Source organism: Phragmites australis, chromosome 4 (assembly GCF_958298935.1).
Source record: "Phragmites australis chromosome 4, lpPhrAust1.1, whole genome shotgun sequence".
NCBI classification, from domain to species: domain Eukaryota; kingdom Viridiplantae; phylum Streptophyta; class Magnoliopsida; order Poales; family Poaceae; genus Phragmites; species Phragmites australis.
Genome location: NC_084924.1, coordinates 40331612 through 40355518, shown reverse-complemented (window position 1 = coordinate 40355518; position 23907 = coordinate 40331612). Strand labels below are relative to the sequence as shown.

The 23907-nt window shown below is 44.6% G+C and overlaps 2 protein-coding genes across 6 annotated transcripts; both read right to left on the bottom strand.

Annotated features, from left to right (window-relative positions):
* Window positions 1-1520: 1520 nt before the first annotated feature.
* On the bottom strand, window positions 1521-12208 carry LOC133916501 (probable mitochondrial import inner membrane translocase subunit TIM21). Of its 5 annotated transcripts, none has more exons than XM_062360189.1 (8): window positions 11922-12201; window positions 11404-11422; window positions 10059-10210; window positions 8864-9042; window positions 3508-3556; window positions 3300-3419; window positions 2611-2814; window positions 1521-1932 (listed from the first exon to the last, which is right to left on the bottom strand). In XM_062360189.1, exons 1-7 carry the CDS (start codon window positions 12045-12047, stop codon window positions 2656-2658), a joined length of 804 nt encoding a protein of 267 aa, XP_062216173.1. In that variant the 5' UTR covers window positions 12048-12201; the 3' UTR covers window positions 1521-1932; window positions 2611-2655. The 5 variants fall into 5 exon arrangements, with proteins under 5 accessions (XP_062216173.1, XP_062216171.1, XP_062216174.1 ...); XM_062360187.1 differs by having other exon boundaries at window positions 2616-2814; window positions 11922-12199; XM_062360190.1 differs by having other exon boundaries at window positions 2616-2814; window positions 8864-9039; window positions 11922-12197.
* A 6312-nt stretch (window positions 12209-18520) lies between these two features.
* Window positions 18521-22795, bottom strand: LOC133916500 (disease resistance protein RPS2-like). Its single transcript, XM_062360186.1, has 2 exons — window positions 21569-22795; window positions 18521-20860 (listed from the first exon to the last, which is right to left on the bottom strand). The coding sequence occupies exons 1-2, from the start codon at window positions 22586-22588 to the stop codon at window positions 19142-19144; spliced, it is 2739 nt and encodes a 912-aa protein (XP_062216170.1). The 5' UTR covers window positions 22589-22795; the 3' UTR covers window positions 18521-19141.
* Window positions 22796-23907: the final 1112 nt, after the last annotated feature.

Genomic DNA, 23907 nt, shown 5'->3' with positions numbered 1-23907 from the left:
GACCACCGTGAAGCAAGAGACAGAACGAAGGGGGTAGATGCCTTGCCGAACGTCCCAGCACTGCGATTGACCGAGCACCAAAGCAGTGTGAGACCTCCAAGGCGACGCCTTCAAGAAGGAAGCGATACCGGAGATGTCGTCGTCGCCCGTCCAGGAATTTAGATAGGGTTTTCACTTGGAGAGTCCCACAAGAAGAGCTGGGGAGGCACCACGATTGCGCCCCCAAGAGGGAGAGTGTTGCCCGAGAGCATCGCCGCAGTCAGCACCGACGAATTCCCAAGCGAGGCTTTCACCCAAAGCCTCCCCATCCCCCCTACCACGAAGATCTGCGGCCTACCGCCGCAGGCCCATCACCCACCACGAACGAGAGGCCCACACTGTCGCCGACAACTCACATGCGGCCTCGCCACTGCCACCACTGCGCACCAACGGGCCAGCTGGAGCAAAAATGTGGCCACTAGGACCTCCATGCTCCATCACCGTGTGATCCGAGAGCCACTGGGCGTCACCACCGGCAGCCAGCACGAGACTCACCTCCAGGCGTTGATGCCCCCAGCATGACGAGCCAGCCGCTGGGAGCCACTGCGCACCGCCAACCACAGAACCTATAGCTGGAAGCCGCTGGCAAGAGGACCACCCCCGGGCGTTGGCCACGCACACAACGCGGATCCAAGGCCGCAAAAAATGACCGGGCACACAGAGCGCCAAACAAGTGGCTCCATAGCAGCATTGCAAGACCAGGCCCTGACCGTACGCTATCGACCGCCATGCCTGCACGCCGCGCCCCGCTGCTACAGGACCGACATCGAGAGAAGATCCATCGGACGCGCAAAAGGGACCGACTGCACCAAGACCGGGCCGCCGCCACACCCGCCAAGCTCCACACACCGACACCTAGCCCAGCCCAGCACTGATTCGAGCCACCACCACATGAGGCAAGCCGCCGACGCTTGGATCTAGGCTGCCACCGCTAGATCCAAGTCGCCGTCGTCAAGGATGTGATGTTGCCCGTCACCCTAGCAGATGCCTCTCAATCCCTTGCGTCGTTGCCTCCTTCAGCCGCACAAAGAAGGGATTAATCACATAGATCCAACCACCAAGAGGAGCAATCCCGCGACGCAAATAAGAGATAGCCCCGTCACCACCATCGTTGTGGCCACACGAACTTATAGCGGCATGCTTAGGTGGCGGCAAGGCAAGGATGCCAAGGGAGAGCTGACGGCGCGACGAGTTTGGAGGCCACCCGAGTTGCCCCTCCTTATGAGGGGCGCGGGGGCTTGTCCCTCACTGCTCGTTCAAGTTGATGCTCTTGTAGGGACACAAATACTGATATCAGTTTTTTACTGTAATGCTGAGACATGTACTGGAACTAAGAGAAAAGCATATATCGAAACAGCATGGCAATAGTTATTTCGTGTCACAAACTAGTTGTATTTTTTTCCTCAAGAAAAGGAAACTGTTCCCCAGAAAAGGAAATGCTTTTAAATAGTCATATTAGATTCATGCCCTGAAACGAGTAGTTGAAAATAAACTAATACCACAAATGGCCTAGTGATAATTAGAGTACTGATATCATGTGCTATGATTTTACATAGATGACTTACCGGTTAGGACAAATGTCTGTACGATATAAAATATTTTTGAGATCAACATATCAAAATTATTCTCAAAAACATCCAGGCATGCAGGGGTTTTCCCCGATAAATTTGGGGCACCGAGAACTTTAAAAAAACATTGAAACATTTCTAGATGTCAACGGTCTGAAACCACTCCGCCTTCAAACGATGAAAGAACCGGTTATTCTTCCACAATACAGGTTAGATGCCTGTACATTCTGAAAGCTTGTCCCAAAATTTCCAAATACGCCAAAACCTGTTCCTAACCTTCCCAGTTTTGCGAGAACTTGTTTCGGATCTTCCCAATTTTGCCAAACTGGTTGGGGAAAAAATCCAGTAAAGATTGATAGTTAACTGAATGGTTATATCTCCTCCAAAGCAAAAACTAAACAGATGTATCTAAATGATGCTAAAAAACAAGAATCATGGGTTCTGCTCATAATCAACTAAAGATTCAACTAAACTTGGATAGCGAGATCACTTTATGACTTCATGTGTATCGGTATATGGCTTGGAACTTCTGGATTAAAAGAAATGGAAGTCTTTTCAAAGGTAATCAGATACGAACTACTGACATTCAGAAGAAAAGCCTTTATAATTGCAAAATCTACTTACTCCTATATAATCAGGCTGCTGGGTATATATCCATCGAAAACAGAGGAACATCAAACCTCAACAAATGGACTGAAAAAATATAAAGGAGGACCAGTGATCCTTCCTCCATGTCTGAGTATTTCAGCAAGTTACTATGAAAATTGAAAAGTGCCGTGCGGATGTGTTCATATGGCTTTCAGCTAAACAAACTAACGTGTACGATAATAGAAAAAATTGGGAGCTCTCATATTTCATCCTTCTATTTAATATTTATTCTTATGGTGAAGATCAAATTCAAAACTTTATGATCAAAGGATTATGCTAAACTTGAAATAATGTAAACATCAAGGGCGAATATAAATATCATCTACACATAGATACAAAAATAAGGGGAATGGACCTTACAACATTGTGTCATTGCCAACTGCTTCTGTTTCTTGCATCCTCAGGCTGGTATATAAGATTCTAACATCAGTTGTGCACGATGTGGTGACACAATATCGACAACAAGGTATGTGAACTTCCATGTCCTGTCAGAATTATCTTTGAACATCTCCGAATACACCTTTCCAGCTCCATGTGGCCCACGGATGAGAAAGTTTACCTGAAAAGATGTATGTGAAAAATGTGCAAAAGAACCATGGAAACTATATGACTTCATATCAAATGCGACCTAACGCCCTCTTTTCTAATTAGCAAAGCAATACCTGCAAGCACATAACCTTGTGAAGGGTAAGTAGATGAGGTTCTCTAGTGTGTATTACTATCAGCACTGACTCAAGTATTAGCAACAAAACCAATTTATTCTCATCCTATTACCTCTCCCTATGTTATTACTATGTTCTGATTCGCAATTAAGCTCTTTCTATGCTGCTTGCTGTTGGTCAATGGAAAGTCATTGGCCCATTGTCATATGCTACTAAGGCGCTAATGAACTCGCAAAGAGAAATTGCCCACCAATTGCTGCACAACAGACAACACAATTGTGAAGTTGTCCCTTTGTTATTAACTTTGCTACACTAGACCCGTGGTGCAAGTAAAACATCACAATTGAAGAAGACACGCAGAAGAGACAAGAATTTATGCTACCTCCACATGTTCAACACCATCCTCATCTGTCCAAACCTTATTTGGAATTCGTTGCCGAGCTGCACGGTTTCTAGTTTCATGACCATATCCAGTAATAGGGTGGCCAATTCTTGATGTAACCTGACAAAACATACGAAACTACTAAGAGAGGAAAACTACAACTATCTACATGAAAAAAGGAACATAAACAACATTATCACCCAAAAACCTGGCTATCACTCTGAACTCTTGCTAGAGCTTTCCCAAATATCTTGTATCTGTAGGATGGTAAGAACACACAAGCATTAACTCATCTCCCTTTGAGATTGCATATTTATAACACAGACATTGTTCCAGAGAAAAAGGATACGATAAACCACACAGAGAACTTTAATCAAAAAGCAACAAGAGCAACATGTGATGTTGAAAAGAGATTCAGGTGTTCCAACAGATAAAACTTCACATTTGGTGTACAGGAAAATTAATGAATCAGGCAGGATAGTCAAGACACCTGCAAAGGCTGTTGACATGCCAGACAAAAACTCAACAACCAAGTTATAACATACATGAATTATATTGCTTGTTCAGCTTTAAGGGAAACATAAGTGCCATGCATAGTAGCAAAAAAGGTTAGTACTTAGTAAGCATGGCACGAGTTGCAAACAACAAAGCTGCCGATGACATTATAGGGTATATACAAGGAAAGGTTTGTAGCCCGCTGATGGAAGAGCACGTAATTTTCTGCAACTTTGGTGCATTATGGCTTAGCCAAGTGATGGGGAGTGGCACAAGGCCAAGGAAATGAGAAGCATAGACGTGTGGTCATATATAGTCCATGAAGCACACAGATTAAGAAATGGAAAAAGTGTATGCACAAAACTACAAGTATTGTGAATAGTAACAAAAAAACTACAAGTATTGTGCGCTAATTTCACACAAAACCTGATTTTAATTAGATTCATAAAAAAAATGATGTTATGTTTCTCCAAAAATCCTAAAACATTTTGTACGTGTTCCTAGAACATTATATTCTCCAAAAAGTGAGTTCAGAACTTACGTTTTGGAGAATACAACCTAGGGCTGGAAATAATTTTAGAAATTATTCCATCATATAAGAAGAATATTAGTGAATTTTCCTATATTTTGGGGATTTTATTTGAGACCCTGACAATTGTTAGGAGTTATAAAAGTAGCATTTTTTAAGAATTTTAGTTTAAATTCTACACAACCTTTTTAGGTGAGTCGAATTAAAATAGGTTGCACATTGATTATAGAACATGTACAAAATGTTGATTTTTAGAGAAACATAAGACCATTTTTTTAGTGAATCTAATTAAAATCAAATTTTATGTAAAATTAGTGCACAATATTTGTAGTTTTATATTACTATCCATAATACTTGTAGTTTTGTGCAATTCACGATACTTGTAGTAAAAAGAGAAAAAGAAGTTATATACTGCACATAATATTAACTCTAGTAAATTTGTACAATTCACACAAAGATATTGTTATTATTTTAATACAAAGAATGACTGTTATAATGTCCTGAGTTTTAGCATATTAGTTAATTGTAAAATTCACTTCAAATTAATTTTTTTAATTAATTAAACCAAATAAACATCAAGTAAAAGTGTATATGAATATATATACACCAATATGTATATATTCATATATATTAGGTTGGCTAAGTACTCTGAAATGCACCTTAATTTCTAAATAAACCCCTGACTAGAATTTGAATGTCTCTCAAATTCAAATCTACTCTTATTTTTTGTTCAGCTCAACTCCAACTCGAATTCAAATCGTTTTTATTCAAATCATCTTTCAAATCTCGAAGTTTTACTCCCAAATCCAAATTCAAACCCCTCATTTGAATTTATCCCAAAAACATTTTTCCTTTTCTCTATTTCACCACGGGCCTAATCTCTTTCTCTTCTCGAGTTGCCTTTCCTTTTTCCCCTCTCGACGCAGCCCATCCAGCCAGCCCAACTGGCCCAGCTCCTTTCCCCCTTCCTTCTGTCGCGCCTAGGCCGTAGCCGCGCTGTTGGCCAGCTTCCACACGCGTCGCCTGCTTGCCCGCGCGCACAAGTGAGCCCGGTCGTCCACGTATCGCCCATCCGCTCGCCGCTCGCGCCGTCTCCCTCCTCCAGCGCATCATCGTGCCAAGCTATCCGCGCACCACCACCGCGACTGCCGCTCTCCCACCCGGGAAATATCGCGACCGGCACATTGAATGCACAGCGAAGCCCTCCGCTCTCTCGCTCTCTCTTCTCTCTTTACCCTCACAGCACCCTACCCATGCGCCTATAGCCGTGCGACTTCCGCGCCTGCGCACGTGCATGGATGGCGCAGGGTGGCCATGCCGCGAGGATTAAGGTAGGCGCCCCACGCCACCTCACCGCCGCGCTGCTCGCCGACGACTGCATGACGTCACGAGCCTAGCACCGCCTCAAGCCGAGCCGTACGGCTATAAAAGGTGTAGCCCCAGCCTCTCTCCTCCCCCTTTTCTCCTTTCACCGCCGCCACATCATTGCTCTCCGCCGCAACTGTTTCTCCTCCAACGAGCTGCCGAGAAGCCCCACAAGCTCACCACAGTCCCTGTGCCGCTCTCCGTCGACTAGAAGCCCGACGAAAGCCCGCCCGAGCTGGGGACCGAGCAGCACCACCGCTGCCGCTTCGACACATCGCCGGCCACCGTCCTGCTCATCACCGTTCTTGCGCTCGATGAGCATCCTCTTCCCCTCGCACAACCTCCTAACTAGCATGTCACCATTCCCGTGCCTTCCCATCGCCTAGCACTGTGCAGTCGTGAGTTTTTCCCCGTTACCGTCGCCATTGCTCGCTGCTGGTGACCCCTAGCCCTCTCCTGAGCTAGCCTTCGTGTCGTGTTAGCCACATAGACTTAGCCGTAGGCTTGCGGGTGGCCCGGGGCACACTAGAAGAGGGGAGGTGTTGCCCGATTTTTGCACCGCCGCTTAGACCTGCTCCGGCCACGGCTTGCCATCGATAAGCCCCAGACGGGTTAGCCGTCGCGTGTAGAGGCCCGGCGACCATTTGCCTTCGAGGACCCTTGGCGGGAGCATGATTCTAGCGAGCTTGCCGACACGGCTCCGTCGCGATTTCTTGTCGCCGACCGATCCCTTTTGCCGCTCCGCTCACCCGCACACGCGTGGACCGACCACAGGCCATTGGTTTAGCCTAGCCAAGTGGGCCGCGGCTCAGCCCACACGCCGCTAGCCTGCCAGGCCAGGCCAGCAGCCACATGCCTCGCCCCAGTGGGCTGACCACTATGCAGTCCAAGCCCATTTCGGCCCAACCCGTGGTACTACGCAATGGGTCCCACATGTTACTGTTCATGTGGACCCAAGCTAATGTTCAGTAATCGAAACAAAGGGCCAAGCAAAAGAGGATTTACAGTCCACCGCCCGCAGCCTGCTGCATCGAATTAAACCACATGCTCCACCGCTTGTGCGGGCCCCTGTCATGGGTCCCACCCATGAATAGTGTCATTTCATATTTTCTTCGTTCTGACGCCGATTTCGGCGATTCTTTTGCCAAAATTCATCTAAATTTAAGATCTACCTATCTATCCCATTATGGTATCCATCAGCACTCTTTTGGCTTTCATTTGGTGTTATTTGTTCTTCTCTAGTATAATTCATTATTGATCGTAGTCGCGTTTGCAGAACCAACAGAGTTTTGTGAGTGCTGGGTGGGAAACGTCATGAGCGAGGAAGATCTAGATTTCGATCAAGGTTTAGAAGAGAACATCGAAGAAGGCAAATCCTACCTCCTTGATCATATTAAACCTATGATTTCAAATAATCTACATGATCAATTAAAACTGAACTTATTATCGTATGTGCTATGAATTGCGCTTTTTCAAACTGTTTGTAGTAGTTAATCCTATCAAACAATTGTCATACCTAAAACATTATTGTCCAGAATACATATAACCCTAGGAATTATTTGTCGTTATCTATATTAACGTCAAACGACATCTTGATATCTAGAATGCTTAGGATTGAATACTTCTTCTCAGAGCCGTCACCTTGAATGCATCTCTTCGGAGATATCAATTCACTATCTATCAAATTAGCCCATGTATCATGGATCCTTGATGTTTGTGAATCCCGTGATGGTTGTAAAATCCTTGATGTCGTGTGGGATATGATGAAAGATGTGTAAAAATGGGCGAAAACTGTTTTAGCTGGGGCAGGTAGAGTGCTCCTTCAATCGAGGATGCTCTTAGGGGCTTGAGTTGCTTTTGTGGTATTCATTGCTAGAAGATACCTACTCTGGGCGTTTAAACACCGAATCTTGCATCGTCATGCTGAGCCATCCCCGTGCAACCATACGGTCTGTATAGGCAGGGCTTGACTTTTCTTTCACCGGACTGGGTTGGACATCATACTACGAGGCTGAGAGCCACAAGCAGTCAAGTGACTATCTGGCCCTCTTTTTGAATGTGCAGAGATTGGCAAGTGCTTAAAAATGGAACCTGACATTTAGTACAAGACTTCTAGTATTTAGGGGTAAATCTCGTGTAAAAACCCGGTAGGAAAGGTGATTGAAGTGTCTCAGTATGATTCGCTTCTCCGCTCGCAACAGATGGAGGTTGAGCATATCGTGTGCATATCGCGTGGGTACAGCGTACAACCTCTGCAGAGTATTAAACTATTCGAATAGTCGTGTCCACGTTCATGGACATGCGAAGGTAGGGTCACGCTTGATTAGACTCTAGGTGCGTATCTTGATGGGTGAATGTGTGGACTAGATGTCCGTATGATGAGATTGTTGACTCAATCCACCAGGATCTATGTTGTACTAAAAGTACAAAGATATGATGATAGGAATTGCGGAGTGAGGTGTAGCCCATTGCAGGACCAAAACCCCCCAGATATGACTTGTTTCCTGGTTTTGAACTACTTCAAACTGTTTTAAAGCTATCGATAAAGAATACAACTGAATGACTGCATAAAACTGCTTGATGCTTAAAACTAAACCGTAAAGTTTTATCCTTAAAATACCCTTTATGCATCTATCAACCATTTGAAGTAGTATAGGACTTAATGAGTAACTTCCGTACTCACTTTTGCTATCATTCAGATGAAAAAGCCACTGTCGACTACGTCGAGGATGGAGGCACGGATGAAGAGTAAGTTAGAAGTCACGTTCGCATCCTAGTTGCTTGTGCCTTAGGTAGTTCTTTCAGATGTGCTTTTGTTGGCTGTTAGGCAAAGTTTGTAACATACCATATGATTTGTAAATATTTTTGTACTCTGAACCTTAATCCCTTATGTACGAAGTTTAACTACGATGCCATAATTATTATACTATGCGTATCAGCTACTTGATCCAGGAACCGATACATGAGAGGTAGTAGATCCCAGGTTCAAGGTCTTACAACTGCTACATAATACGGTAAAAAATATCACATTAGTTAGTACTTATCAGATTATGGTAATAAATTATTATTTATTAATACATTTCGTAATATCAGAATTCAATTAGCCACATAATTGTGTCATTTAGATCCTGCAAAGTTCAAGCAGAAGATTTAATAACAAATCCAGGCAACTTACTCTTTTGGTTCAAATATAAGCTCTTTGAAAACAGCGTATCCAGCCACTGCTGCAATTCCAAGTCCAGCAAGTATAACAAGACTGTAAGAAGCACCTTCAGCAAATGTCACTGGCTTCTCAGGTATATGATAGGTAGGGGCATCAAAGGGCTCTTCTACAGTTGACAAGTCTTTTCTCTGCTGAGAACAAAGAGGCCAGTCCTTTGTAAGTAATAGAACATCATAAAAGCGTGATACAGCATCGCTACTATGCTTGCAAAGTAATGAAGAAATATTCATGTATTAGGAAACAGAAAAAAAAACTAACAAAACCAGTTAGATAAGTTGCCTAAGAACAAACAGCTTGGTCAACATGTACATGATCCAGGGATCTAAAACTGAAAGCAGCAGTGTTAGGCAATTAAATTTGTTGAGGGGCACTACAATTAAACAAAGGCTTGAACTCTTCCAGCAAAATGCTGTGAATGGAAAACCGGAAGACAGAAAGACTAACTCTCCTAAATTCGAAGTAAAAGAGGTGGCTTAATTTGCGCTTTCTAACATATGATGGAGATGCCTTATCACAGAAGATAGCACCATAGCACTACAACAATTACTTCGGGCTTAGGTTAAATGAATAGCATAATTGGGTTATCTCAAATGAGGCCACCGACACCGAGAATATGAACCTATAAAACTAGACATTTTGGGGCCAGGTCACTACAAGATAGAGTGCCTACTGCCTAGCAATTACCTCTACGGCTCTACTGATATAACCAGTGAAAACAAAATCTTTTCAACATATGCAGGGTTGCACCATTTGGAAAAAGTTCTTTAACAATTCTTTTCTAAACAAACTATTGTTCAAAACCACATTACAAGGATTAATGTATATAATTCATCAAGATGTGATCCAGCAGTTGCCTGATGCAAGCTTTCCAACAGAAGTTGATCTTATGAAAATGAAAAGAAAACTATTCAAGCTCATTTATGTATGATGTATCTTCAAGTGTTCAGTAATTCAGATGATCAGTGATCACAAGATAACGCTATAACTAATTTTCTATATCACATTTCAACCACCCATAGTAGCATGTCCAAGAGATGGACAACATTTAAGAAAATTTATTCCAGCAAAGGTCACAAACAAGCAGGAAAATATACAGCAACATGACATTGAATAATTTAATCAGAAAACAGAACTAAATAACACATACCTCTTTTGGATTCTGGTCTGAAGCTTTTGTAGAGTAAGATGCACACGGCCTTATCGCAGAAGGAAATACTCTAAGGCACTCATGATGCGTAGTCAGAAAACCTGAAGGGTTTGACCTGATCATGTACCACCTTGAATTTTTTAAAGATGAAGCTGAAGGTTCGCCAAAAGAAAATTCCATCAGCATTATACTAATCCTAGCGTGGGCAAATAGTGCCAAGACTTGTTGGTCGAAATCCAACAACAAAAACACAAAAGCCAGATAGTTTTCAAGTGTCTGAAAATCGACGGGATTACAATGAGACCAGATAGCTGAGGAACCACTCTTTTACACATAGCCATATATGCTAGTAATAAGGAATGCAAATAAAAAACTCATTTAAGGCATATTAGGATCAATTTTACGAATTGAAAAGATGAGAATTTTGCATTGACTGATCCATAACTGAGGGTAAGTGCACACAGAACGATCATAAGCATGTATTCAGAATACTTTTAGTTCATTAGAGAAGCCGACAGCGTAAGTTCATCAATGCCTTTAGACTTTAACAGTTCTGAATAATGCTACATTGAGCTTTGTTTTTACCTCTAGAAATTTCATTCTAGCATGACCGATGTACGGAGAAGTATCTCATACAATCATAATCTATGTAGTGTTGCAGTGGCAGCACATTCTCAAGGAATGTTCACTAAACCAGTAAGTGGGAGCTATTACAAATTATTATTTGTGGTAGGATTGAGAAATAATTCATGAATATCATGTAAATAACAGATACCACAGCAGAGTATGCAATTCTATTTTAAATACTAGCTAAGAGATGTAAACAAGATGTTGAGTACTTGAACTGCAGACTAATATGGAAGCCACTAGATAGGTATATGTTACATACGTATGACATCTAGAGAGTAATTTCACCAGCAAGTATGGTAATAACCATGCCAACTGCTCACTCAACTGAATCTTACACGTTTCTGCAGCGATAGTTTTGCTAGAACCAATGCTAGGTACCATTGAGAGGAACAAGATAATTTATGGTCTTATGGAATATGCTGCTTGGATCATTGACTTTCCTGATGTACTTCTCCAATCTATTGATCCTCAGTGTATTCCCTATAAACACTTTATTCTGATTTGCATTGTCAAATGATGTCTAAAGCAACTCAATTAAAAGCTAAATGGGCATCCTACTAGATAAATTGTAGTAGATGTAGTATCGTCCAGCACCAGAAATAGGTGTGGATTTGCAAACGCAAGAATAACCAAAAGACAAACAAAATCGATGCTCTCATAAATTTGCAACTTGATCAACAAAATTCAGATCTTTTGATCAGAGATGGGAGTTGACCTTCAGCCTTTGCAACATCCTGCAGTAAAACAGAGGAAAGTGTTAAGAAAATCAGGCCTCCAAGTATATACTGTCAGAACAGAAACTACAAATCCTATTTCATGAATATTTATCACGGTGCGAAGAATTTTCATAAGCCCCAAAAGGATCTATGCACTCACAGATCAGAAACACTTAAAGGTACAGTTTTCCTACTTTCCATATAGGGTACCAACACATGCATTGCTTGCTCTAACCAGGTATCTAGAACATGATGAGCAGAATAGGCTGGCGTTGCAGAACACTACGGTTGAATACACGGTAGCAAGCAAAACACCGGCAACAACTGTTGCTTCAGTATAATATGACACGGAACACCCCTTACGTTTCCTTCAGAAACCTAACCAGCCATCACACTGTGACGGCAGGCAGCAAGGACGATGGCGTCGATGCCGAGATCAGCGTCGGCATTCCGTCGAACACCCTCGAGGGATCGTAGGGGTTTAGAGGAGGGGTTTAGGGTTATTCCGTCGGGTTACCTTGGCGAGGGTGGCGCCGGCGCAGGGAGCGCGCGGCGCGTGGAGGGCGGAGGCCTCCGCGGCGGTGGCGAGGAGGCGACGGTGCTGGTGGTGGTGGAGCAGCAGCCTCGTGATCCGGGAGGCCATGGGTGTGTTTTTTGTTTATACGGAGTATACTTGCCTACTTGGGGAGGGGTGGACGGTGGAGGACCAGAGGAGGCGAGGGAGCGTAGCTTGGGTGGCGTTTGGACTTTTTATTTTTGGAGCGACTGCGGTGCTCCGCGGCAACCGGTCTGGTCGGGTCGGGTCGGAGTTTTGAGCGATAATAAGCACAGATACAACCGCCTCTATTTTCTACTGTGTAAACACGATATGATTCTGATGTCACATGTACCCTATTCTTCACTCATCGAATAATTTTTTTAAAATATAAATAATTTATTTGTTTTTATCGTTCTTCCTCGTCCTTTCATCTCTCACCGACTCTTAGATAAGAGACATGTTTTACTAATTAAAATAAATAAAAAATTATGAGAAGAATTAACGATAATCTTATTATCTTTTTTCGGATTTCATCTAAAATCAAACTACTATACTGTTACTAATATATTCGTTCGACGATACTCTCGTAGTCCAACCACGTCTTTATACTTAAATTTATAATTAATTTTATCATATTTAATAATTATATTTTTGTTATAACACACATGTACTAAACTATGATTGCTAACTACCGGAGTTCGATTCCCGTTGGAGGTGAATTGCCCGTTACACCGGTGAGATACTACAGTACGAAGTAATTTGAGGCTTCCAATACGGCACAATACAGCAGCCAAACATATCAAAGGTCGATAAATAAATTATCTAAAAAAAAGTTGAATATGGTTTGAAAACAAAACCGGATAATCTTGTGACCTAGTACAGTACTAGGGGCAATCCAAAAGTAGATAATATACATGACTGTATTTATCGAAATATATAATATGTTACTGTATTTATAATTTTAGCATGCATATTTGGCATTTTATTTATCAAAAACTGATTTTTGGTACATTGTACCTCAAAAATTATGTTGGTCCCACTATTTTCGACACAAGAGTACCAAATATGGTATTGTGGACCATATTCTACACCTCATATGCTGAAAATCAAGTGTATTCGGCATATGAGGTGTCAAATATGGTCTATAGTGTATGGTTGGGACCGGCTGCGGTCACTTTGATGCTGTTATTTTATGCCGGGAACGAATGTGTCATGTAATACTTCGTGTTTGTCATTTTATGTCGGGATCAGCTGCATCATGTAACATCCATCGACACAGAAAGAAAAAGGTGTGTTGTCATTTCATTTTTGAAACTCTATCATGTTTTCACTTCGTGTCTAAATATAGAGTCAGGATGTGTTGTTATTTTATGCTTAAAGCTCTGTCATGTTGTCACTTCTTGTCTAAAGGTCAAATCAAAGCATAGGTTTGAACATATGTCATGGTTTGAGTCTAATGTTAGCAATTGCCAACTTTTTACAAAATTGAAAATTATTTGCTAATTTAAATGCACATTTTAAAATTCCTAATTCACCATGTAGTCTCAAAGGCTGTGCACAACCTTAACACTTAGCCATGTTTGAACATGAATAATTTAAAATGTAGTAGTGGCAGTATCTCCTCTTGTATCATTGATCTCAAGATGTATAGTGCATAGTTATTGATTACCTAGATCATCTCAAGATGGCGGTGGAAAGTGACGACATAAACTAGTGAAGAATATCAGTTATGTCAGTCCATGCTATCAGGGTAAGATGGTTGTTGTCTCTGAGATGGTGATTGGAAGTTGTGAGGATGTGTAGAAGCAAATCTACCATCATCTTCAGGGTCATCAGCGTCCTCCGAAGATAGAGACCTCGAAGAGAGGGGTCGTTGTGGTATGAAATCGTTGTCCTCATCGTCATCTTAAACTATCACGGTAGGAGCACATCATATTTCCTTATTGGTCGTACGTCATGTAGATGTGGTGCGTGAACGTCCTCTTCCAATGTTCATTGAACATTCTCTTGTATTGCTGCTGGAACGCCGAGGTATTGGTGGTATGAAATTATAATCCTCATTGGCCTCATCGTCTTCTATAGGAATCAGACATCACACCCCGCCAAAGAGCATATACATCATCAAAAAGTTTGGGATTTCTTTATTGATCAATTCTGCATCTTCTAGAAATGCCTAAAGCAAATGAGTAGCATTCGAATTAATGAAAATAAGATAAATAGAGTGACCAAATAGAAAATGACGAACCTAGATGTTGAATGCATACTAGTGGGGCAACATCGTCATCATTATTTACCTCATAGGTAAACCTAGCATAGAAGAATGGTCGGCTAGTTCGCACACCCTGAGATACATTTGACGTCGCTAGTGCAAGAGGGTCCTAAGGTCATCAGCGGTTAACACAGAACAGAAAGATCTTGCATGCAATTTGGACACGGCTTGGACTAGATTGTTCTCCTTGAATGGATCATCATTCTATCCTCACACACAACCTGCAATGAGGCATTTAATATTATATCGATCGTTGTATGTGTCCATAGAAAGCTTGTACTAGAATATTCAACTATAGATTTATTACTCCTTGACTGCAACGTTCTGTTTCTGCACCAAAGCACGAATCTCTCATTATTTAAGAAACATTAAGCAATTAATAAATATCATAATTAATATGTAACAATGCTTAATAAATAAAGTTATGTGCCATAATTATTTGATAAACATTAAATAACTTAAAAATAATTGCATTAACAATACATTGAGTAAGATATAATAGAGATAACTACGATAATAAAGTGAATAATACATGTATTATAAACAAGTACAAGTGCACTACCTATTCGATGACGATGACGCTGCACGCAATCCCCAATAGTGTAAGCGTCTGATGGGTGTGTGACCTCATCCCTTTACTTAATTTTGTCAATACGCTGTCTTCATCCGCCTTCCATGCTTTGCTTGATCTCAACGTGTTTAGCTAGGATCACCCTTTACTCCGCTCGGCCTCCTTAATCGTCCGACACTAAGCATTCTGCTTGGCCCCGATCATCCCTCCATCAACCGCTAAGTTGCATCCATCAACTATCACATCAAAGATCATCAAACCAAATAAATACAAATATCAATCACTCATCACAAGTAAACCAATGCACATTTTAATTTGATCTCTCATAAGGTTACCATGGTACTTGCAGCTAAGAAATGTGGCATTCATATATACAACCGGCTTGCAATATCTAAAAACTTCGATGCATTGTCCAAAGGAACAAAAAACCTAACGAGGTATCAGACAGTGGTGCTATATGACCTATCCTCTAGCCTGATCAGCTCATCCACCATGGCCCACTGAGTTTCTAGATTCGTCGTTGCAATCTTCTGCAGCAACCCCGTAGCATAGTTGTAAGACTCTTCGAAGCTTCCAAACAGCATATTCAATGCCTTCTTCTTCGCTCGTCACATGGTGTGGTAATTGATCAGCATACTCGTCTTAGTCTGCACCTCCTACATAATGGATTTTGGCGACAAACACATATTCGTGCCAACAAGGGTGATGAATAGTTAGGCTATGAACCTCGTATCAACGGCGTGGCTCACATTTCTAATAGTATCTTTGCTGCATGTATATGTGGTGTGTCAACTGAGCACAAAATAGTTCTCATATTTTAGCTTATCTGCTCGTACGAAGTAAGAACAATTCGTGTGCTTGATATACTTGACCTCATACTCCAAAGGGTTAGACTGTGTGCACTTATGGTCCATTCTTTTGATTACATCATAGTTGCTAATAAAGTGAATGATCTCTTCCTTGTTACGAAATTGTTGTCCGACCTGGATGTCGCTATTCTAATATCCCTAGTTAGATAGGATGTTATACTTAATGACGACATAATTCAGCAGGCCAGCACTACGAAAGTACTGAATCATCAGCACCAAGTCATTGTTGTTAGCAACTTCTTCATCCCTGTTACAACCGGCTTCATCATCCATGCATCCTGCATCTACATCAGAAGGGTCCACTCTACCTCTCTCTCTATCGGAACTGCCCTCCGTGACATGTCATCCCTCCTCTTCATGCATCACATGATGGTCTGATCGTTCCACACTAGTCACTGCATCATTTTGCACCAGTCGTGACACTATGTTTACGTATAGCTCCATTTCAAAGTTCTCTTCTAATATCTTACGTTAGTACAAAGCCCACATGTTGTTTCTTCTCATCTCGAACAACGTATAGACAATGACCGAGCTGTTTGGAACAAGTCATAGCCGCACACCCTCTAAGACAATATTATAAGACTGCCGATTCATACGTAAAATACTCATAACATGTGATTTCAAGCCATCTATATCAATAGAGAGCTCAACCATACTCTCTATGTGTGTTAGTGTATTAAGTAAAGGGGTACCCTGACTAAACGGGTCTCACAGGGGGCCTAACAACTAGAACCGCATACTCCCCAAGATATGGTCAATTGTGCGACCACAGCGACCGGTCTAAACGCCTGCCCGACCAGTCTCCATATACCACCACTTACACTCACGACTAGCCCCACTGGTCGCAGGGTCAGATTTGACGCAGCCTATCCAGAGTACAGTCGCTAATATACACTCAAGTGTTTTCTCTTTCCCCAGGCACCAGCACCAGATGACGAAGTCATAGACGGCGCAGTTGGGCATTGTCCCATCCCGTAGCATTAAATACAGTAGCACGGCGGATGAGACGTTGTTAGTAGCCCAACCAGGCAAGTGGACGAGGTCAGCGTCGAAGAGCCCTGTCCCATCCTATAGCATTAAATGCTGTTGGATAGAACTTTGCAGGCCAGCATGACAACGCACGATGGATGTGACGTTGTTAGTAGCCCGACCAGGCAAGTGGACGGGGTCGGCACCAAAGGGCCCTGTCCTGTCCCGTAGCATTAAATGTTGTGGGATATAACTTTACAGGACTGGCACGGTGACACACAACGGACGGGACGTCATCAGCAGCCCGACCAAGCAAGTGGATGAAGTCAGCACAAAAGGACCTTATCTCGTCCCGTGGCATTAGACGCATGGTGCCCTCAGAGCAAGTGGGCACATCTGGTCCTTCATAATGATGGTCTAGATTAGATATTATGATGAGTAGAGGTTTCTCTGTTCAGACTCACATGTAAATACTCCACCTTCCTGCTATATAAAGAGATGAGGGCCTCGTTCCAAATAGGATGGCAAGAGACTAGAACAAAAGCATAATCTGTAATCCACCGAGATCCTTCATAACATACATAGGTTGTATGTCTATTATCCTCTGTGAGATTCGAACCTGTATAACTCCTTGTGTCCCTTAGTCCATCGAACACACACACCCATTTACTGAAATACTGTTTATGCACCCACTGTCTAGCATACCCTGGAATCACTGTCAGAGATTCACCCTCGACAATGTGCTGACAATCTGAATTGATATGAGACTCAAATGCAAAACAACGGGACATTCTCCATAATAAATATAGATAGTATTAGCGTATCTGCTAAACAAATGTATATGTAATAAAATAACTACTTATATGTATATACGATACACAATTACTTACTCTAAGTATTAATTACATATATAATCCAAGTACTATAATTTATCAATTTAATATGATTTATTAAATGTAATTGAACAGATTAAACAATCTACTTACTCTAATTACTATTACTAATCTAGGTATTAATTACATACATAATTTACGTAATCTAATTTATCATCTTGATATAATTTATCAAATGTAATTGAATGGATTAAATAATATACTTACTCTAATTAATATTACTAATCTAAGTACTAATTATCTACGCAATCTAAGTATTTATTATAACTGATATCGTACTTTTGCTCCTCCTCTCCTCACGTTGTTGCTCCTCCTCTTCTTGCGCTATTGCTCCTCACCTTGCGTTGCGCTGCTACTCCTCTCTTGAGCTTCGCTGCTCGTCTCTGCTCCTCCTCCTCACTCCTCACTTTATAGCAGGCAGCATAGCATAAAAATCCAGCACCACCAAAACCGGCAACATCGAAAGCACCGACATCATCAAAGTAACCCACCGACGTGACGTGACACAATAACGAGGTGATGCAATGCAACCAATTCCAATCATATTCGACACACGAGGTACCAAATATGGCACTATAGATCATATTGGACACCTCATATGCCAAATACACTTGATTTTTGGTATATAAGGTGCCAAATATAGTCTATATTGCCATATTCGTCACCTTATGCGTCGAAATGGTGAGGGCAACATAGTTTTCGATGTACAATGTACCAAAAATCGGTTTTCGATAAATAAGATATCAAATACTCATGCTAATATGACGATATATTACCTATTTTGATCTTATTAAATAAGATCATGTATGTTATCTACTTTTGGATTTTCACTCGGTACTAATAGTAGGTATCCATACTTTGTTCAGGCTTCAAAACCAAACGGGGCCCAAAATTCTGCGTCGTGCATCAGCCTTCCAGGCTTCCAATGGTTTTAAACCAAGTGTGGGTATTTTACATGCATTTTGTATGGATTTGAAATAAACCAATTCATTTCCAGCTCAAAATCAGAAACATTTCCCGACACAAATGGGCCTTAGGCCTTACCATCAACTTTGAGCAAAAATACAGTATATCCTGGTTGAATTATACATCAAACATGAACCAACTGCCAAAATGCAGTGAACTGGACCAATAATCGAAGTGTTCAAATAAAAACGAAAAAAATACAAAAAATAACCCTTAATACTGTCTCAAATATACTCCCTGAATCTCCCCTCATCATCTGTTTCCTTGCCAAACAGCATGGACTCAATCGTCAAACAAATCAACTGGCGCCAAAATTGCAGCTTCAAGTGCTACTGTGAATTTAGGACGTGTTTAATAGAGCTCTTATAGTTTAAATTTTCTATAAAAAATGATTATGTAATTGAAAATGTTTAATAGAGCTCTTATAATTTAATTTTTCTATAAAAATAATTATGTAATTGAAAATGATTTTCTATGACAAATTTTACGAAGGAAATAAATCAGAGAAATTATCTTTTCTCAACTTCTAACATCTTCATTTTAGTAAATCATTCCAATAACTAAAAACTGCATACTATCGTACTGTCATTTGGCGAAGTACCGACTGATCTTTTTTAGGAGCTGGTCTAGCTGGGAGCTGGTCTCGGAGCGCTGCGAAGGCCTTAGAGCACGGGGACGAAGCAGGACTTGACGTCCTCGCCCGCCCACTTCAGCGCGTCCCACCAGTGCTTGTCGCACTCGATCCGGACCTGGCACTGCCCGCGCGCCGGCCGCATCGGTATGCTCTTCAGCCGCGGGCACCCCCTCATCTGCAGGCGCCGCAGCTCCGGGAACGCGCACTCCCCCTCGACGCGGACGGCTTCCAGCTTGGGCAGCCCCAGCAGCGCCAGCAGCCTCAACCGCGGGAACGCGACAACCTCCTCCGCGGCACTGCCACCGTCCCCGGCGCCGCCCAGAAGCCTCGTCAGCCCGTTGCACCCGCTGAGGTTGAGCGTCTCGAGGCACGGCAGGTGCTGTACCCACGTCAGGTGCGTCAGCGAGTGGCACGCGCCGAGGGCGACCTCACGGAGGTTGGACGACGCGCTGTGGGACCACGCCATGACGCGCAGCTTCGTCAGGAATCCGAACTTGACGACCTCCAGCCTCGGCGCGTGCGCGTCGGCCACGAGCTCCTCGATGTCGGACGCGTAGACCACAAGCTCCCTCAGGCTCTCTTGCACGCCGCCGAGCTCCGGCGCGTGCTGCGCGGACAGCAGCGGCAGGGCGCGCGCGCCGTCCAGCTTGCGCAGGTGGAGCGACCGGGCGCGCACGCCCGGCGCCAGCCTCGAGAGCCTCTCCACGTCACGGGTGTTGTCTAGCCAGATGCCGAGCGACGCCATGCGCGCGCCGGTGCTCTCGAGGTCGTCGATGACCGGCGCTACATAGTCGTCCGCGACGGAGACGATGCTCGCGGTGAACACCTCCAGGACCCGCAGCTTCCCGAGCCGCGAGATGAGCCCCGGAGGTATGGTGATCTGGATGTAGTAGTTGTCGCGCAGGTAGAAGTACTTGAGCTGGCTCAGGTTGCTCAGCTCCATCGGCAGAGACAGGATCCGGTTCTTAGATAGGTTGAGGTACTCCAAGTTGACCAAGCAGCAGATCTCCATGGGGAAGGCGTCCGAAATCCCGGTGTCCTCGAGGTCCAGGTACGTGAGCTTGGTGAAATGTTGGATCGCTTGAAGCATCCTCCTCGGCAGGGCGCGGTTGTACTGGAGCATCAGCGACGACGGCTGCGCGTTCGAGAGGGCGCCGCCCGCCTTCGCCGGCGCGTCCTCGATGCTGTTGTGCATCAGGGACACGCGCCGCGCGTCGCGCCACAGAGCCTCCTCGCGCGGGGGCTCCCTGAGCCCGGCGCCCGCGCGGACCAGCCACTTGCCGGGCGCGAACCGGAGCGCCGCGTCGCGGACGACGTCGTGGACCTTGACGTGCGTGTCGGACGGGAACATGTTGTACCGGTGGTTGTCCCCCTTCTCCAGCAGGCGCGCGTCCTCTAGGATTGCGATCACCGAGTGCCCGAACCGGTGCGCCTCGTCGATGTCGGCGAGCTCGGGGAGCAGGCCGAGCCCGATCCAGCACTGCACGAGCTCGTCCTTTGAGATGTTGTGGTCCTCGGGCCAGAGCACGCTGGTCAGGAAGCATTCCCTCACCACGTCGCTCTCCACATTGTCGTAGCAGAACTTCACTAGAGTGTGCGTGCTCTTGTCTGAGCCGGGCGTAGTCGAGAGCTGCGACGCCTTGAGCGTGTCGAGTGCCTCAGCCCACTCCTCTGGTGTGCGCTTATTTGACATGGCGCGGCCGATGGTGACGAGGGCCAAAGGCAATCCTTTGCATTCTGTAGCCACCTGTTTGATGGCAGAGCAAGTTAGTGCAGAGAGGCTGAATAAATCAAACATATGAAATTGAAAATCTGTGATTGTCGATCTAGACATTTATGCCAACTAATAAACGGAATGCAGAAAAATAAGGAATTTTGGAGCATTTCAATCCAAAGGGGAAAATATCCTACAGAGATCATTTGAATTGAAATACTATCTCAAAGATATTTTGTAGGAACTTTTCCTTAAAAAAAGGTACGTAGCTTTGTCCTTATTGACTGTATACACATCCCATGACAGGCCTACATTAGGAGGTGCACATATATATACCTAATTTTTTGCAAAAAAATTGATCACATATCATATGTAATAGTTGTAACTCAACAGATATATAGACATTAGTAGTTATTAAAATTTCAGTATTACATATACTATATTTTAACTCAATAGATCATTCGTACTCTTCTCAATAGTCACTATCGCACCTGACATCTCAAAACCTAATTAGCTCTCGATAGCTTTTTTTACTATGTACCATATTATTAAAATACTAGGCCTGTCACTATACACATCTCACAAACGTCATTGCCGATCAGATCGGAATTTGTTGAAATATGTTTTTCCAAAAATATTTTAGGGCGATGAGCAATGAGTTGCAAAACCCTGAAAGTGCAACGTATGATTTGAACAGATCAGAGGTTTTCTGAGCTTAAATTAGATAGATCAACTGATTACCTGTCTCGCTAGTGTGAGAATTTGAGAGTGGCGATGGATGGTGTCCCCGACAACATTGGTTTGAAATAGGATCCACGCATCCTCCTCGTTGAAGCACTCCATCCTGATCTTCTTGCTGCAGCCCATGTCGGCGCACACTGCCTCGCTCCTCGACGCCACTATGACCTTCCTCACCTTGCCGGCCACCATGCCGAGGGGCTGCGGGATGCCGACCCTCTCCAGGTCCAGGCGCTCCCACACGCCGTCCAGCAGGAGGAGGAAGCTCTTGCCCCTCAGGAAGCTCAGGATCCCGGCGGCCTGCGCCTGCTCCGTCGGCGCGTCCCGCAGCCCGAGCACGGCCACGACCTCCCTCTGGAGCTTGGCCACTGTGCAACCCCTGGAGACCGCCACGAGCAGGACGTGGTCGAAGCGCGCGACGCGGCCGCACACCTCGCGCACAAGCTTCAGCACCGTGGTCTTGCCCACGCCGCCGGCGCCCCAGACGCCGAGCGCGGCGTCGCAGTCGCCGAGGAAACGGAGCGCCTCGTTGAGGTGGGCCCTCGCGGGTCCCGTCGACTCCGAGGGGAGGTCCAGGTCCTCCGGCTGGCAGAGCAGGGGCGGCGGCGCCTGCGGCGTGGCCAGCGCGGCCTCGAGGAGCGCCGCGCCCTGCTCCCGGAGCGCCAGCACCGCCTTGAGCTGCTGCTCGGCCAGCCCCCCGACGGGGCCCGTGGAAAGGAAAAAGTACTGCAGGAGGCGGACCACGTACAGCTGCCCGCCGTCGTGCCGCGCCTTGATGGACGCCAACTCGTCCTGCGCCTCCTGCACCCGCCGCAGCCACGCGCGCACGGGATCCGACGCCGGCGCCGGGTCGTTCCTCAGCAGCTCTGCCCGCAGCCGCAGCAGGGCCTCCACCGCGTCGGCCAGCTCCTTGACGTTCCTGTCGGCGTCGGCCAGCGGCTGCCACCACTTGCCGAAGAATAACACCAGCAGCGCACCGCCGAGGGCGAGTGAGGCGAGCACGGCCGCCAGCTGCAGCTCCATCTCCGCTGATCTGCAATGCAACCAAACCAAGATCGTTCGGCGGTGCGGTTCGATCTTTCGTGCGTGGAACAGTGGCGCGGCGGCGGAGCTAAGGAGGCAGCGGTGGCGTGCGCGTGGGCAGTGAGAGGCACCGAGACGCGGCTGGTTTTAAGAGGAGGGAGGAGTGACTGAGTGAGTAGGTGGGGTGGCGACTGGCGAGCGGGGAGTTAATGCGCAATGAATGCGTGAGCGGTATCAGTTGGACGCCTGCCGGTGCCGGAGCGTGGATGAGGAGTGGAGTGGAGTGGAGCTAGGTGGATTAGGAGCTTGGAGTCGGAGATCCATCCAAGCTTGGCTGGGCGTGGGTGGCCATGCAGTTTGGCAGCCGCACCTGCCGCATTCATTCACGCCATGAAGCGCTGCGCAGCTGCGTTTCTCTCTAAGGCTAACTCCAGCAGTGGCTTTAAATTTGCAAATTCGCAGAATCCAGTGCTACAGTATCTGGTACTGTAGCTCTGGAAAGTATCGGAGGTGCAAATTGCGGAGTTGCTGTAGCAACCGTAACACTGTAGTGGTACTGTTTATAGGGACCGACAGTGGATCCGGAGAAGTAAAATGTAGCAGTACTGTAGATAGAGGGTGATAGTGGGTCTGGAGGGAGGAAAAGAGTAGTAGAAGGTAAGAAATAAGGTAGCTGTTGGAGATGAAAAAAATAAGGAATACTGTAATAGTGATAGGGGATGCTGTAATAGTATTTTTAGGATAAAAATTTAAGGTAGCTGTTGGAGATGACCTTAGTGCGGGGAAGACAAAGGGCAGGCGCACTTGTTAATTTGCTGTTTCGAAGAGAAGGGTACGTCACCCAAATTGCGTGCAACAACCACTGGTTCTCACATCGGTCGGTATGGTTTTTTAAGGCACGCAAGTAGAGGGCATGAACATGGTGGAGTATCCGAGTATGCTATAGTTTTAGATAAAAATCTAAAAATAGATAATATATTGAATCGTTTTGAAAAAATAGATAATATAAAATATTGTATTTACAAATATAACAAAGTTATTTGGTATATGTTGTGTTGAAATCAAGTTTTCGACACATGATATACTAAAAGCATATAAGATAAATAGTATTCGGTATATGGTGTATCGAATATGTGGAACCTTAAGCGTATTCGGCACATCATGTGTCAAACACGTCTAGATGCCATGTACTTGGCACATAGTGTGATTGTGTGTCAAACACGTCTAGATATCCTGTATTCGGCACATCGTGTGTCAAACACGTGAAAACGACATGCTCCTTGTCTCATGATCTAATTGCATCGCGTTGTGATTGTGTC

Bases quoted from the DNA above. Each gene is read 5' to 3' on its own strand.
- LOC133916501 (XM_062360189.1), bottom strand. From the start codon at position 12,047: ATGGCCTCCCGGATCACGAGGCTGCTGCTCCACCACCACCAGCACCGT. The intron at 3,557-8,863 runs GTAAGTTGCCTG...ACCATCCTACAG, and splicing joins CTTATATTTGAACCAAAAGA to ATACAAGATATTTGGGAAAG. The intron at 3,420-3,507 runs GTTTTTGGGTGA...ATGTTTTGTCAG, and splicing joins GAGTTCAGAGTGATAGCCAG to GTTACATCAAGAATTGGCCA.
- LOC133916500 (XM_062360186.1), bottom strand. From the start codon at position 22,588: ATGGAGCTGCAGCTGGCGGCCGTGCTCGCCTCACTCGCCCTCGGCGGT. The intron at 20,861-21,568 runs GTAATCAGTTGA...GCCATCAAACAG, and splicing joins TTCTCACACTAGCGAGACAG to GTGGCTACAGAATGCAAAGG.